Raw genomic sequence first — 16,011 nt, forward strand, 5'->3', positions numbered from 1 at the left:
GTCCAGCGACAAACTGCCAGGACAGTTTCTCATCTTTTACATACAGGAACAGATTTAAACACTACAGATATGATAAAGGATATAAAGCATATATTGACATGACGGATAAAAATGTCGTACGCAGTATGATATGCACGATGGCATAGGCGGAACATGCAGTTTTAAGCTAGCCTATTACAAGGCGTTGGGAGCCCAAAAGGTTAAAACTGTTTTTTCTCCTTAGCAGATGTTAAGCTAAGGCCAGTTCATTAAATCTTTGCCGGATTATTTGGATGGTTACGACTCCTCCCTCACCGGTTCATCTTCCTCCACTGTTTGGAAACTGGGCTTGGACCAATCAAAGCCATGAAGAGCAACGAACTCAGCCTCATCATCTATTAGACCAGACGGGTCAATTTCTAGGGCAAAGGTGTGTTGGTGAACCGGCGGGATTAGATCTTTCACTTTATACAAAGGAGTCGCCATCTTTTTATTCTTAGCGTCAAAACCCGGTTGATACTTATCAACATTGGTCTCGTCGCCAAGGATGCTAGAATGAGGACGAATTCCCCTCACACAAGCAGCAAAATCTTCTTGATCAAACGGAGTCCTGTCTTCCTTAAAGCTGGGATACCCCTTGGCTACATCCGCCGGGTCTAGCTCCGGCACCCAGGCTTTGGAGCGGCTTAGAGCAGTTAGGGCTCTGGCTCTTGCACAAGACCGCTTGACTTCTTGGAATCTGGCGGGTAAGATAGATAACTTCTTCAAGACATCAAGAGGTTTGGTCCTTGGTTGGCTGGGGAAATAATGGCAAGCGCCCGTTGAGCTCCAGTGTACAATTGCTTCACCGGGGTGTAAACCGCCTTGAGTTTTATCAAGCTGTTTTGGCTCAGATTGCTGCTCTGTGGACCTGTGAGTATTTTAAAAGGTTAAGCAGGAGGCTTATATTTATGGCAAAAATAGAGTTTAAGTAAATAATACAATGACTCACCGAAGACTGAAGAGACCATTTGAGACACACGGTTCTTTAAACCGGTGAGTTCCGTCGTAACCTCCTTGAGAGCCGCCTCGGCTGTCTCAGCACGCTGTATCAGCAAGGCTTTTTCATCGGCCCAGGAGTTTTTCTCTACATCAAAATTGGCCTTCAGTTTCTCTGCTTCAGATAGGCTTGATGACCCACAAGCATAGGGGATCTATCATAGTCCTTTCGATAAGTAAGAGTGTCGAACCCAACGAGGAGTAGAAGGAAATGATAAGCGGTTTCCAGCAAGGTATTCTCTGCAAGTACTGAAATAAGTGGTAACAGATAGTTTTGTGATAAGATAATTTGTAACGAGCAACAAGTAACAAAAGTAAATAAGGTGCAGCAAGCTGGCCCAATCCTTTTTGTAGCAAAGGACAAGCCTGGACAAACTCTTATAAGATGTAAAGCGCTCCCGAGGACACATGGGAATATCGTCAAGCTAGTTTTTATCACGTTCATATGATTCGCGTTCGGTACTTTGATAATTTGGTATGTGGGTGGACCGGTGCTTGGGTGCTGCCCTTACTTGGACAAGCATCCCACTTATGATTAACCTCCATTGCAAGCATCCGCAAATACAACAAAAGTATTAAGGTAAACCTAACCATAGCATGAAACATATGGATCCAAATCAGCCCCTTATGAAGCAACGCATAAACTAGGGTTTAAGATTCTGTCACTCTAGCAACCCATCATCTACTTACTACTCCCCAATGCCTTCCTCTAGGCCCAAATAATGGTGAAGTGTCATGTAGTCGACGTTCACATAACACCACTAGAGGAGAGACACCATACATCTCATCAAAATATCAAACGAATACCAAATTCACATGACTGCTAATAGCAAGACTTCTCCCATGTCCTAAGGAACAAAAGTAACTACTCACAAAGCATAAACATGTTCATAATCAGAGGGGTATTAATATGCATATAGGATCTGAACATATGATCTTCCACCAATTAAACCAACTAGCATCAACTACAAGGAGTAATTAACACTACTAGCAACCTACTAGCACCAATCCCGGACTTGGAGACAAGAATTGGATACAAGAGATGAACTAGGGTTTTGAGATGAGATGGTGCTGATGAAAATGTTGATGGAGATTGCCCTCTCCCAATGAGAGGAGCGTTGGTGATGACGATGGCGATGATTTCCCCCTCCGGGAGGGAAGTTTCCCCGGCAGAACAGCTCCGCCAGAACCCTAGATTGGTTCCGCCAAGGTTCCGCCTCATGGCGGCAGAGTTTCGTCCGAGAAGATGGCTTATGATTTTTTTTCCATCGAAAGACTCCATATAGCAGAAGATGGCCACCGGAGGGCCACCAGGGGCCCACGAGGTAGGGGCGCGCCCAGGGGGGTAGGGCGTGCCCCCACCCTCGTGGGAAGGGTGTGGACCCCCTGGTGAAGTTCTTGCTCTCAGTATTTTTTATATATTTGGAAAACATCTTCCGTGAAGTTTCAGGACTTTTGGGGTTGTGTAGAATAGGTCTCTAATATTTGCTCCTTTTCCAGCCCAGAGTCCCAGCTATCGGCATTCTCCTTCTTTATGTAAACCTTGTAAAATAAGAGAGAATAGGCATAAGTATTGTGACATAATGTGTAATAACAACCCATAATGCAAAAAATATTGATATAAAAGCATGATGCAAAATGGACGTATCAAGGCTCAACAGGAGTTTGGAGTTAGCACTCTTTATCTCAGTCTCTTGAACCGCCAACCGGGTTTTCGCATCAGTCAGTTGAGAATCCAAGTCAGTTATGGCAGTCTACAGACATGCACAGGTGTGTCAAAATTTCTTCCAATAAAGGTCATAATGATTAAAGTCCCAAGTGCTTTGCAACGCAACACCACTCGGCACTTGGGGGCTAATGTCTGCCAAAGCAATTTTTAAATGCAAAAAATGACTCTTCTATGATTAAAGTCCCAGGTGTTTTACAAGTAATAATGCTTGGCACTTGGGGGCTAATGCATAATATTCAGAAAGTTTTTTCCTCTTGAGCCGGATAACAATATTAGTTTGGACTGATTCAAGACAACTATGAAATTAAATACCGGCTCATTCGTGATCAATTAAGCCGGCCCTTGGGGACTACAGGTGAAATTATGCTAATCAGATAACTCTGGTTAAACGTTTTAAACCAGACTTGGAAAAATCTAGGTCAGAACATCAACATATATCACAAGTCTACAGATCATTCAAGTTTATCATAATCAGGAGACTTGGAGGGCTGGCAGAGCATATAAGTTAATGAAAGCTGGAGATCATACCTCATTATTTCAATTGCAGCTGTTTGACCATCTCAATTTCAGAGTCACGACTAGAATGCATGTGACTAAGGTAGCCAGATAGCACATCACTAATGCTCAAGTGAGCATAGTGAGGATGTCAAAGCAAACTTTCTGCTTTTCCAAAGCCTCTTGCTTCGCGGAGTGTCTAGCTAGTACCGTTGGATTGCCCGGTTCAACAAATCTACCACCAGTGATTAAAACGTCACTGTCGTAAGTCGTCGGCGGGTTAGCTGAGCTTGACGGTTCAACGGTAGATGGGTTGAGAACAGTTTCGTCAACAGACGGCTCTGTGACATCCGGATAATTAAGCTACAGTAACCCTCTACTAATGATGCCACGTCACCACGATTACTGTCGTTAATCTCGCGTTGATTCAAACCCTATTCAAATTCAAATTTAAAATAAAGTCAAATTATTATTTCTTCAAACGGTAAAATAGAAATGTTGGTTGGGTTACAAGTATTCACTAAGGATTTATCATGTATAAACCAACTTCGTTTCACTCACAAAAAAATAATAATAGGAAATTAATAAGTGGACGAACATCAATTAAAATGACTTTTTCAAAATAAGCAATTGTTTTTTAACTCCAATTGCCTCCAAACTTTTTGTGCAACCTCGAAACAGTACCAAGTAATTGTGTGCTAAGTATCATGTGTAGCAAAATTCATTTGTTAGCTAAAATAATAAAAAAACAGTAGATAAAATAAGAAAAATATAAAAGGAAACTACAGAAAGGTAAGGAACAAAAAAAAGTGAAAGAAAAGATGGCCCATGTGGCCTGGGAGAAGCCCAACCCACACCCCACTCATCTCCCTCCTCGCTACAGGAGCGGAGGGAGGTCGTGGCGGCCATCCAGACGCCCTGGCCGCCGTGGCAGAAATCCCGCGCCTCCCCGTCGACCCCCCTGGCGGATAAGAGCACCCCGCTCGGCCCTTGACCAAACCCTAACCCTCTAGTTTTTCCCCTGCGCCGCTTGTGTTGATTTGGATGAAGAACAAATCCACGGCCGACGCGGTCACCATCACCCTCGTCGCTGTCGCAACCAGACGCCTTCTCGATGTCCAGGACCACACCAAGAGAAGCACCGCGACGCCTGCCCCCTCCTGGAGCAAGGAGCCTCCTAGGATTGCCGCCATCCCTCGCGAACGACTCCGTGTTCGTCAACGCCGGCCTCCACTGCTTCCTTCGATCTGCACCGCTCCGACCTCCTTCGGCTTCCCCGAGCCCTCCACAAGCACCACCGTGAGCAGCACCTTCGTTCCCCCCTCTCCTCTACGTCGATCTGTCACCGTAGGCGGCCGCATCACCTCGCGCCCGAGCTCCCGCGAGCTCGCGGTCGCTGCGTCGTGGGCGTGCTCCCCGCGCCCCTAGCCGCGTCCGCGGCCGAGCACGCCGCTCCCGGGTCGCGCCCAGGCGCGCACCCGCTCCTCGCGCCCCGCCTTCGCGCTGCTCTGCCTACTGTGTTTAGCCTTAACGCCGCTGCTGCGCTCCGCTCCCTGTTGGTGCCGCTGCTACTCTAGTGCCGCTGCTGCTTTACTGCGTCGCTGCAGCCACCGCTTGCTGCTGTTTTGCTCCTGGCCGCTGCTGCTTGCTGCTCCCCGGCTGCCAGTGCTAGTTGCCGCTGCTAATGCTGCCTGTTGCCGCAAGCTGCTACTGCTAGCCATCCATGGCGTAGGTTGTGTGCGTATGTGTTGTGTGTAGCCGGTTAGATTAGTAGCTAGTAGTATTAGTTAGTGCTAAATTAGTCTAGTAGTAGATGACATGTAGGCCCCCACTTTAAATAAGTTAGATTTATTTATTTGTTTAGGTAAATAGTCTATGACATGTGGGCCACACATCCCCTTTTGACTAGTCAAATTGACTTAGTCAACCCGAATTAAAATAATATGTTAATTTTAGAAAATAAATTAAACTTTAAAAATTAGTATAAAATAATCAGTAACTTGGATGAAAATACTTTGTACATGAAAGTTGCTCAGAACGATGAGATGAATCCAAATACGCGGTCCATTTGTCCGCCACACGTTCCTAGCATAGCGAACCTACAACCGTCCCCCTCCGGTCCATCTGTCCGAAAACACCGAACATCGGGAATACTTTCCCGAATGTTTACCCCCTTCGCTGGTATCACCTATCCCTAAGATGGGTTGCCCCTAGCACAACGTATTGCCGCGTCTTGCTTTGTGTTACATTTGATTGCTCTGTTATTTATTGTGTTCCCCCTTCGTTACTTCTTTCCGGTAGACCTCGAGACCGCTGCCGATGTCCGTGTGTTCGACTACATCGACGATGACCCTTCCTTCTTGCCAGAGCAAGCATGACCCTTTGATCACCAGATATCGCCTATTCTTCTCTCTACTGCTTGCATTAGAGTAGTGTAGCATGTTACTGCTTTCCGTTAATCCTATCCTGATGCATAGCCTGTCCTTGCTAATACTGTTGTTACCTTTACCTGCAATCCTAATGCTTAGTATAGGATGCTAGTTTATCATCAGTGGCCCTACATTCTTGTCCGTCTGCCATGATATACTACTGGGACGTGATCACTTCGGGAGGTGATCACCGGCATATACTATATACTTGCACTGTTACATTACCGGTGATACTGTTTGGAGATGGAGGCTGAAGGGGCAGGTGGCTCCATCCAGGTAGTGGTGGGCCTGAGTTCCCGACGGCCCCCGACTGTTACTTTGTGGCGGAGCGACAGGGCAGGTTGAGACCACCTAGGAGAGAGGTGGGCCTGGCCCTGGTCGGCGTTCGCGAATACTTAACACGCTTAACGAGATCTTGGTATTTGATCTGAGTCTGGCCACTGGCCTATACGCACTAATCATCTACGCGGGGACAGTTATGGGCACTCGACGTCGTGGTATCAGCCGAAGCACTTCGTGACGTCAGCGACTAAGCGGCGCGCGCCGAATTGGAACGTAAGCCTGCTCTTGTATTAAGGGGGCTAGTTCTGCTTCCGGCCGCCCTCACAACGTGCAGGTGTGCAATGGGCGATGGGCCCAGACCCCTGCGTCATAGGATTTAGACCGGCGTGCTGACCTCTCTGTTGTGCCTAGGTAGGGCTGCGACGTGTTGATCTTCCGAGGCCGGGCATGACCCAGGAAAGTGTGTCCGGCCAAATGGGATCGAGCGTGTTGGGTTATGTGGTGCACCCCTGCAGGGAAGTTAAACTATTCGAATAGCCGTGATCTTCGATAACAGGACGACTTGGAGTTGTACCTTGACCTTATGACAACTAGAACCGGATACTTAATAAAACACACCCTTCCAAGTGCCGGATACAACCGGTGATCGCTCTCTCACAGGGCGTCGAGGGGAGGATCATCGGTTAGGATTATGCTATGCGATGTTACTTGGTGAACTTACCATCTACTCTCTTTTTCTGCTGCAAGATGGAGGTTATCAGAAGTGTAGTCTTCGATATGACTAGCTATCCCCCTCTTATTCTGGCATTCTGCAGTTCAGTCCACATATGATACCCTTATTCCATTTGATACCAATGCATACATATGTAGTGTAGCTCCTTGCTTGCGAGTACTTTGGATGAGTACTCACGGTTGCTTTGCTCCCTCTTTTCCCCCTTTCTATACCCGATTGCTACAACCAGACGATGGAGCCCAGGAGCCAGGCGCCACCGTCAACGACGACTACTACTACTCGGGAGGTGCCTACTACTGCGTGCAGCCCGCTGACGACGACTAGGAGTAGTTTAGGAGGATCCCAGGCAGGAGGCCTGCGCCTCTTTCGATCTGTATCCCAGTTTGTGCTAGCCTTCTTAAGGCAAAATTGTTTAATTTATGTCTGTACTCAGATATTGTTGCTTCCGCTGACTCGTCTATGATCGAGCTCTTGTATTCGAGCCCTCGAGACCCCTAACTTGTAATATGATGCTTGTATGACTTATTTTATTTGTAGAGTTGTGTTGTGATATCTTCCCGTGAGTCCCTGATCTTGATCGTACACGTTTGCGTGTATAATTAGTGTACGGTCGAATTGGGGGCGTCACAGGCTCAGAAGGATCTATTCGAACGTTTACAACAGAGACTTCTGGTGCTTCAGGTTATCCCGGGGCAGGAGTTGGCAGTGCCGGTTCAGCGGCGTCCGAGTTTTCAATCGGCTTAATCACCCTGGCTTTCTTGGGTTTTGCTTGACCTCTAAGAGGAATTCGATGAGTCAGTATAATGATACGGACATAAAGATACAAAAGAAGGATAACTATCTTTACCCAGAGGCAGTCTTGAAAGCCGGAAGTTGGGTTTGTGAGGAATCACCAGAAGAACGAGAGATCTCCTGCAAAAGTGAAATCGCAATTTAAAAGAGCAAGGAAGTATATTCATTGACAAAAGCAAAAGTCAAAGGTGAAAGAAACCTCATTCTGGTGTTTCTGAGGAGTTTTCGGTAAGCCGGAGGGCAGTTCATTGTCGTCACTAGTCCGGGTCTGACGGCGGCTCTCATGTTGCTGTTTTTTCAAAAGAAAATGAGGATCCAAATAAGCCAAAGGGTGTGAAAACCTTACTTTCTGGGTTACCAGTCGAGGTTTCTGTCTTGGCAAAGGTTCTGAGTTAGAGGAAATAGTTACCTCTTCTTCTACTGCCTGGCTGGCCCCCGTGTCATCCTGGCAATAGTCAGTGTCAATAAGGTTGTTAAAAAGAAGGCCAAGAGAGTCAAGGGCTACCTCTGACTCAGAAACATCATCCAGCTTGAACATATCAAAAGCAGTTCTTTTCTTCTTAGATTTTTGGGTTGTCTTCTTGGCGGCTATGGCGGCGGCTCTAGCCTTCTTGGCAGCTTCATGATCATATTTGGCCTTCCAAAAGTCAGATTTGTCCTGTAGGCAAATAACAGGTTAAAAGTCATGCAAGTACTTAACTACTGAAGTAAAAAGGGGGTCAAGGGGATTTACCTCTGGTGTCGGGTTAAGTTTGCAGAAAGGATTCAATCCAACTTTACTGCAGTCCTCGTAGTTACTGTTTATAAGGGTGGTTGACATTTCAACAATGGCCTCTTTAGTCAGCTGTAGAGAACTATTATGCAGAGGGTCATCTGGTCCTCCGGCATAGTTATACATCAAGTCAGAGCGGCGGCTCAGAGGGATGACCCACCATGCGATCCAACAGCCGATCAAGTCAACTCCAGTTAAGCCGTTTCCCAATAAGGCTTGAACTCTTTTGACGGTTGGGATGAGCTTCTTACGTTCAGCGGCAGTAAGCTTGTCAGGGAGTGAAAACTTAGTGTCAAGACGCTCCGCGCGATAACCCGGCATTGGTTTCTCATCAGCTGGCGATGTGTCTTTGCAATAAAACCAAGTTTGGTTTCAATCCTTGGGATGGCTTGGTAAGACTACTAAGGGAAAGACAGCATCCCGTCTGCGCTGAATCGAAATTCCACCAAGTTCCAAGCTGGGGCCGTTGGTGTATTCATTCTGGCGGTTCAAATAGAAATACTCTCTGAAGAGTTCAACAGTAGGTTCTTCTTGAAGATAAACCTTGCAGAGAACTTGAAAATTGTAGATGTTTGATATGGAGTTGGGTCCAAGATCTTGTGGATGAAGCTTGAAAAAATACAGAACATCTCTGAAGTATTTTGAGCCGGGTGGTGAAAAACCCCAGTTCATATGATCAGTAAAGATGATGACTTCACCATCCTTGGGCTGAGGTTTTTCTTCGGCCGGGTCAGGGGCGCGATAAGACATAATGCTTTTCTCCGGCAAATACCCAATGGTAACAAAATCCTTCAGAGTGGCGTCAGTGACTGTGGAAGGGACCCAGTTGCAAACTGTCATCGTCTTTGGCGGCATGGTGAGAGGACAAGCTAAAAAGGAATTAATTTACCGGTTTAAGTTAAATGGTGGAATCACAGGTTAATGTATGCAATACAGATGGCGTGATGGCGGCTTAAGTAAGGGCTAATGATATATGAAGGAAAAATGAGCCGGCATGATAAGCCGCCATGACTAAAGGTATTCAAAGGTTGCCAGCGACAAAAAATTGGCTGAGTACTGAGATAAACAAGTTTCACAAGCTGTTGCTACTATTTTGGATCAAGATTGTTCAAAAAAGGAAAATAAATCTAGACCTAAAAAACCAGTACAGAGGAGTTCATCAGTTCTAAGGAGGCCTTTGTACAAGAAAAGGGGATCTACTAGCATCTGAAATGGATGCAAAACAGCTACCACATGAGTTTTATACTTCTTTTAGATCAAAAGGGGATGCGGTAGAGAAACTACGAAGAATCCCTGATGAACATCGAAGAGCATAGAAGAACTTGCAAACCTTAATGCGGATCTAAGGTGCGGAAAGGCAAAAACTTACGGACGCAGTTCTACTATGGAGGGTCGCCGCCGTTCTCGGGACAAGCTAAGGTTGATGTAGCGGCCAAGGTTGAGGACGACGGTGAGCGCTGCGGCGGCGGCGGAGCTCGAGCGACAGAGGGGTTGCGAGAGAAGGAAGAAGAAGAATGAGGAAGACCAGCCATGCCTATTTATAAGGAGATAGATGAACAGGCAAGCGCGAAAAACGAGGAAGGCTAAAATGAGGATTATCTAGCTAATTAGACGCCTCGATTTTCGGAAGGCATTTAAGATAAGGATCCGTTAAGATGACGTCGTGGCGGGTTTACAATTTTTCTGACGGTGACGTCATGGTGGTTTATAAAGCTTTTACAAGTAGTGGAAGATGGATTTCTTCTAAGTGTTGAAGATTGACATGAACAAAGTTCAAATCAACCTGGGGCCTAATGTTGGGGATATGACTACCAGATATGACCCGCCTAGGAGGGGCCGGATCAACCACAATGGCGGGTTACTTAAGTGAAGCCCGGAGAGTATACAGGGTGATGGTTTACGATAAGGCTTATAATAGGCCCAAGCCCAGAGGTGGCTTAAGGTCCGTAAGTATAAACCGCCATGTATGAATACGACTTGTAAAGTAAGGCATGTAAGAGATGTCACCGAGCCGGACACGTTGTATGAGCCGGTCAGGACTCTGTAGGCCGCAGGGCGTCAACCCGTGTATATAAGGGGACGACCCGACGGCGGCTTAGGGCACGAAACAACAGATCGAGAGCCAAGCTAGCGTATTTGCTCCTTGGTCATCGAAACCTAGCAATACCACATCAACTGGACTAGGCTTTACCTTCACCGCAAGGGGCCGAACCAGTATAAACCTCTCGTGTCCTTTGTCCCGATTAACCCCTTTAAGCTTCCTAGTTGCGATGGCTCCACGACTAAGTCCTTTCACTAGGACATCTGCCGTGCCAATTCCACGACAAGATGGAAGCAAACGTTTGGTGTACGTAGAGTCGTATCAGTGGCAGATAGGACTTGAGAGAATATTTATCTTACCTTTAGCTCCTTGTGGGTTTGACACTCCATACTTATCACATCCATCTTTGAAAATTGCTACGATGATTCCTTGCACTTGGGGATTATGCACATTTGTAAGGCTAAACTTGATACCTCGCATATTGCACATGATTTTGGATGTGATGAACTAGTATGATGATCAGCTAGTGATGTATATATACGATGGTGAAATAGATATGAACTAGTGATGACGAACTTATCAATATTTGTCCTATGATTTTGTTTGAGGTACCGCGAGCCCTCTGGTGCAGAACAGATCCCGTAAACATGTCCCGTAAAACATTTACGGGACGGGTTTACACGATCTGTTACACCGAAGGGCTCGTGGTACCCAGGGCCGGTCCTGAGATTTCGGGGGTCCGAGGCGAAACTATAACCCGGGGCCCTCTTAATATATGCATCAACTTATAACCCCAAACTCATAAATCTGAGTAATATCTGTCTCTAAATTGTATCCCGACAATCAATTATCAATGGTCATATTGCAACAACAAAGAGGCAAAATTGATCATTTTACTAAAATAAATATTTGTCAATGGTCATGGCAAAACGCAGGCATATGCTATGAAAGTAGTACCTTCTATGATTCTCCCTAATCGACTAATAATATCTAATCGGCTAATAATATTTCTTCCAGGGATCAACCAGAAGGATTAAAGGGCAACCCCAACTCATAAATCTAAATAATATCTGCTGCTAAACTGTCTATAATCAATCAATTGTCAGTGACCATATCGCAACAACAAAGAAATAAATATTGGTTGTTTTCTTTAGAGAAAATGCATAGAGCCTGGCTTCAAATTAATGAAGCCATCAACCGGCTAGGATACAACAGTGCTGATACAAAGGCGAAAGCTTGAAGAAAAACCGAAAGATAACAGGCGGCGTGCACACACATTACAGAGCAAAGCTGAGCAATGGCGAGCAGGGCACCTCCACAACGAAAATAAGATCAAGCCACCGAAGAACTCTACGCAAGCTAGAACAACGGAGCAACTGCAAGCAGTAGACTGCACAAGTGAATGCCGAGAGGAACCAGGCTACGTGAAGAAAAACATGGCTCCAGATCTAGCCGCCCCAAGCCTTGCTGGAGGGGAGATCCAATCGCCCCTACGCCCGAACCGTGCCACAACACGCGGACGCAGTCCACCGGCCGGCTGCCCAGAGCCGAACAAGATGAAGAGTCGCTGAAGGATTGCAGGGGAACCGCCTTGTCACCACCATAACCGCCGTCCCGGAGAGCAGAGGAACACCGCCGCCACCAAACACCTTGACACGGGACCACAACCTCACCCTCCCTTGAACAACACCTCCAAGGAGGACCGAAACGCCACAACATGGCATGCAGAACGTAGGGCATATGCTATTAGAGTCATACCTTCTCCGATTCTCTATAGTGGGCTCGTTATATTTCCTCCGGTCATGAACGGTAAGGATCAAAGGGCAACGCCCTGGGAACCCATTGCGGTGGCAGTGAACGTGATATTGATGCGGTTCCCTCTCGAGGTGGAGGGCATGCGAATCTGCAATGGGGTGTCTCTCACAGGGAGCGGTGGCATGGCCTCTTGGGGATAGGTATTCGATTGGTGACGCCCTGAGAAACGAGGCGGCGGCGCATGCATACTGGAGCAAGAATCAAGCGTCTCACCTCATAGGTTTGGGTACTTTTTTTCTTTAAGACGTAGGGTTTGATGAGCGATCCATCGATCGCGCCATGATACTAGGTTTGCTTCCGCCTGCGTATAATGTATTTGGACGATGCCCTTTCCTTGACCAGCGCCGCTTCTGCTTGCATAGAAAGCCCTTCCCTCATAATATTACAGATGCACAACACCTAGACCTAGGCCCTCCGGGCTTTGGGGGGCCGTGGCAGCCGCCCCCCTCAGGGTCGGGCCTGGTTGTATCGTAAAAAAGTTATGTATGCGCTTTTAAATGAGTTTTGCGGGACAGTTGATTGCGGGATGTGTATAGAGATGCTCTAAACCTCTCGGTCAAACACCTCCACCAGAACGGGTCCCGGCAGACGGTCCACGGCGCCTGATGGTCCTGCATCTGCAGCCTAATTATCCATTCCATTCTCTGTCACCGACCGTCAGACTGAGCAAAACAATTGCATTACGGCCGCGGACGCGGTCAAAGCAACATAAGTTACTACAGCAGAAAGCGCTGTCACCTGCCCCTTGGCACTGGCATCGCCGTCGCTCCAGCCTCCCGTGATTAGGATTAATAAATAGTTACAGCATAATCGAAGGTCCAGACCGTGACTAACCAGTTAATCGCGACACACTGTACGTACAGCACATTTTCCCCCGTTCCGCGGTAGAAAATGATTGGTGTGAACGGACGGCGTTCCAAGACGGCGGCGTCGGGGGCTACAACTCCACACGAGAGAGACTGGGGCCCGAGCTTTTTCTTTCTTCTTTTTCTTTGAGACAATGGCCGGCCCGAGCATGTTAGGTGGAGTTTCTTGCACGGAGAAGTTCGCGCATGCTCTAAATATCTGGGAAATTTGCCATGCCACACACACAGCCCTGAAGTGTGGAACCAACCACCGAATCAAACCCAGTACACGTAAAATTCTGGCCTCTGTATTCACCAGAACTTCCCTCCATTGGTGGGTCGACGACGGTACTCTACAGACGAGTTTCTACCACGCACGCACTTTGCGAGGAGCAGCAGCGCAGCACCCCTAGATACTCCTCGTTCGTTGTGTACCTATCTATGTACTAGTAGACTATACTGCCAGCACGACGGCCGTAAAATTCGTGGGGCAAATCCCAACGCAGCGGGCACAGGCACATGACACACGCAGAGCACCACTCGCACTCACCTCGCAGAGGAGGGCGCAGTTCACACTCACCGTCCTCAAAAGCCGAGCCCGCCAAGAGGGAAAGTGGGCCCGGCCCGGCCCGGACACCACCAGTAGAATCTGGCCAATCCAGTCGCAATAAAGCGGACGGGGGTCGCCGTACCCTCCCCGTGAGCCCGCCCAGACGACCCCACACGACAGAGAAAGCTCAGCTCAGCACACTCCACGCCCAGCACCCTCTCCCAGTCCCATACTGTAGCACCCCACCTCACCATTAAAGAAACGAGCTAGGCCAAGTGGAGAGAGAGGAGAGGGGACGGAGAGAGAGCAGCGGAGCAGAGCAGAGCAGCGCCGGAGCAGGGGAGCTAGCATGACGTCGGGGGCGGCCCGGGCGGCGGCGGCGGCGGAGGCGGAGGCCGGGCTGGGGCGGACGCCCACGTGGAAGGAGCGGGAGAACAACAAGCGCCGCGAGCGCCGGCGCCGGGCCATCGCCGCCAAGATCTTCACCGGCCTCCGCGCGCTCGGCAACTACAAGCTGCCCAAGCACTGCGACAACAACGAAGTGCTCAAGGAGCTCTGCCGCGAGGCCGGCTGGGTCGTGGAGGACGACGGCACCACCTACCGCAAGGTGAGCGCGAGATAGACCTCGTTTCTTGGTCTCGGGATCGAGATCGCCCGCTCCCCTCCCATGTTTCTTCTCCCCCTCCGTTTCCTGGATCTAGCTAGGCTTGCTTGGATGTGTGGATCTGATTGTGTGGTTCGATTTATGGCAGGGATACAAGCCGCCGTCGTCCGGGCCGTTCGGTGGGGTCTCGTCGGCGGGCATGAGCCCCTGCTCGTCCTCGCAGCTGCTCAGCGCGCCCTCGTCGTCGTTCCCGAGCCCGGTGCCTTCCTACCACGCCAGCCCGGCGTCGTCGAGCTTCCCGAGCCCCACGCGCCTCGACAACCCGAGCCCCGCCTGCCTCCTCCCGTTCCTCCGTGGCCTCCCCAACCTGCCCCCGCTCCGGGTCTCCAACAGCGCGCCGGTGACGCCGCCGCTCTCTTCGCCGACGGCGTCGCGGCCGCCCAAGATCCTGAAGCCGGACTGGGAGGTGGACCCGTTCCGGCACCCGTTCTTCGCCCTCTCCGCGCCGGCGAGCCCCACCCGTGGCCGCCGGCACGAGCACCCGGACACGATACCGGAGTGCGACGAGTCGGACGTCTCCACGGTGGACTCTGGCCGGTGGATCAGCTTCCAGATGGCCACCACGGCGCCGACCTCGCCCGCGTACAACCTCGTCAACCTAGGCGCCTCCAGCTCCAACTCCATGGAGATGGAGGGAATGGCGGGGGAGCGGGGCCGAAGCGGTCCGGAGTTCGAGTTCGACAAGGGGAGGGTGACGCCGTGGGAAGGGGAGAGGATCCACGAGGTCGCCGCCGAGGAGCTTGAGCTCACGCTCGGCGTCGGCTCGAAATGACGGCCATACGCGGAGCATTGCACTGGCACTCACAGATACCAGCCAGCACTCACAACTTGCCGGCCAGTGATCGAAAAAATGGTTTCTTGGATGAACCTCGAGTCCTCGTCAAAAGCACAAACTAAATCGTGGTTGCTGTTGGATCGGCCATTGCTGCTGCGATGTGGGCAATTCGTTCATTCTAGGTTTAGGGGGTGGATGCATCTGTTGTTCGATTCCTAGGACAAGAGAAAAGGAATCAGAAACAATCGTTCATGCCAATCGGCTGGCCACGGATTGTTTCATTATTCATTCATGGATGTACGTAGCTAGTAGCTGGGTTCCTCTTTTTCCTCTTCTTCTTTCTCTTTGTGTTCTTGCCATGCATGTGTATGTCCTCAAAATGTGTGTGAGCTCATGTGGGGGAAAGTCCAGTGGAGTAAAAAGGTGGATGGAGCTGAGCTTTATGCCGTGACCTGAATTAATCCCTCTTTGACGCAGCACGTAAACCAGTGCGTACATGGAGCTACCAGCAAGTTCATCTCTTCCACTTTTGACAGCGGGAGCATGCGTCGACCCGGCCACTAGCATGCAGATTCCCCAGCGTCACCGTCGGCACGCGAGCGATGGCATGGCATGGCATGTCTGCGGCGAGCACGAGGATTTGTCCGATCGGAGACCACTGTCGTTGTTGTACTCTGAATTCGGCCGAAAAAACGTTGGAAAGAACGTGGCATGTATCTGTAGAAGAGTAGCTCTATATCTGTATATCCTCTTTCAGAAATCTTCAGCCCTGGGCTGGCCTAGTTGCCTAGTTGGTGCACGCCAGGCGGCGGATGAGTCCAAAACTCCAATTAACACTCTGTATGTGGTACGGAAAATGCGCCGGTGGCGTCGCACAGTCGCAGAATCGGCACGCTCGTCCGCTTTCCAGGGCCCCGACGGCGCCCGGAAACTGAAGCCCGTCGGATCCCCGATCGGGCTGTGGTTGCCCGGCTCCAATCCTACAGTTTCTTCGTGCGATGGTGCGTGACGGGGCAACCACTCCGGCGGGCCGTGCGCCGGCCGAGCCGGGCGCGTGGGGTCCTCCCCGCCG

General features: G+C 49.5%; 1 protein-coding gene across 1 annotated transcript; it reads left to right on the plus strand.

Moving 5' to 3' along the window:
* The first annotated feature begins 13,638 nt into the window (after positions 1-13,638).
* Positions 13,639-15,382, plus strand: LOC125536527 (protein BZR1 homolog 1). Its single transcript, XM_048699761.2, has 2 exons — positions 13,639-14,107; positions 14,253-15,382. The coding sequence occupies exons 1-2, from the start codon at positions 13,850-13,852 to the stop codon at positions 14,934-14,936; spliced, it is 942 nt and encodes a 313-aa protein (XP_048555718.1). The 5' UTR covers positions 13,639-13,849; the 3' UTR covers positions 14,937-15,382.
* Positions 15,383-16,011: the final 629 nt, after the last annotated feature.

The sequence above is a fragment of the Triticum urartu genome, chromosome 2A (assembly GCF_056163025.1).
Source record: "Triticum urartu cultivar PI428250 chromosome 2A, HENAU_Tu73, whole genome shotgun sequence".
NCBI lineage: Eukaryota > Viridiplantae > Streptophyta > Magnoliopsida > Poales > Poaceae > Triticum > Triticum urartu.

Bases quoted from the DNA above. Each gene is read 5' to 3' on its own strand.
- LOC125536527 (XM_048699761.2), top strand. From the start codon at position 13,850: ATGACGTCGGGGGCGGCCCGGGCGGCGGCGGCGGCGGAGGCGGAGGCC. The intron at 14,108-14,252 runs GTGAGCGCGAGA...GATTTATGGCAG, and splicing joins ACGGCACCACCTACCGCAAG to GGATACAAGCCGCCGTCGTC.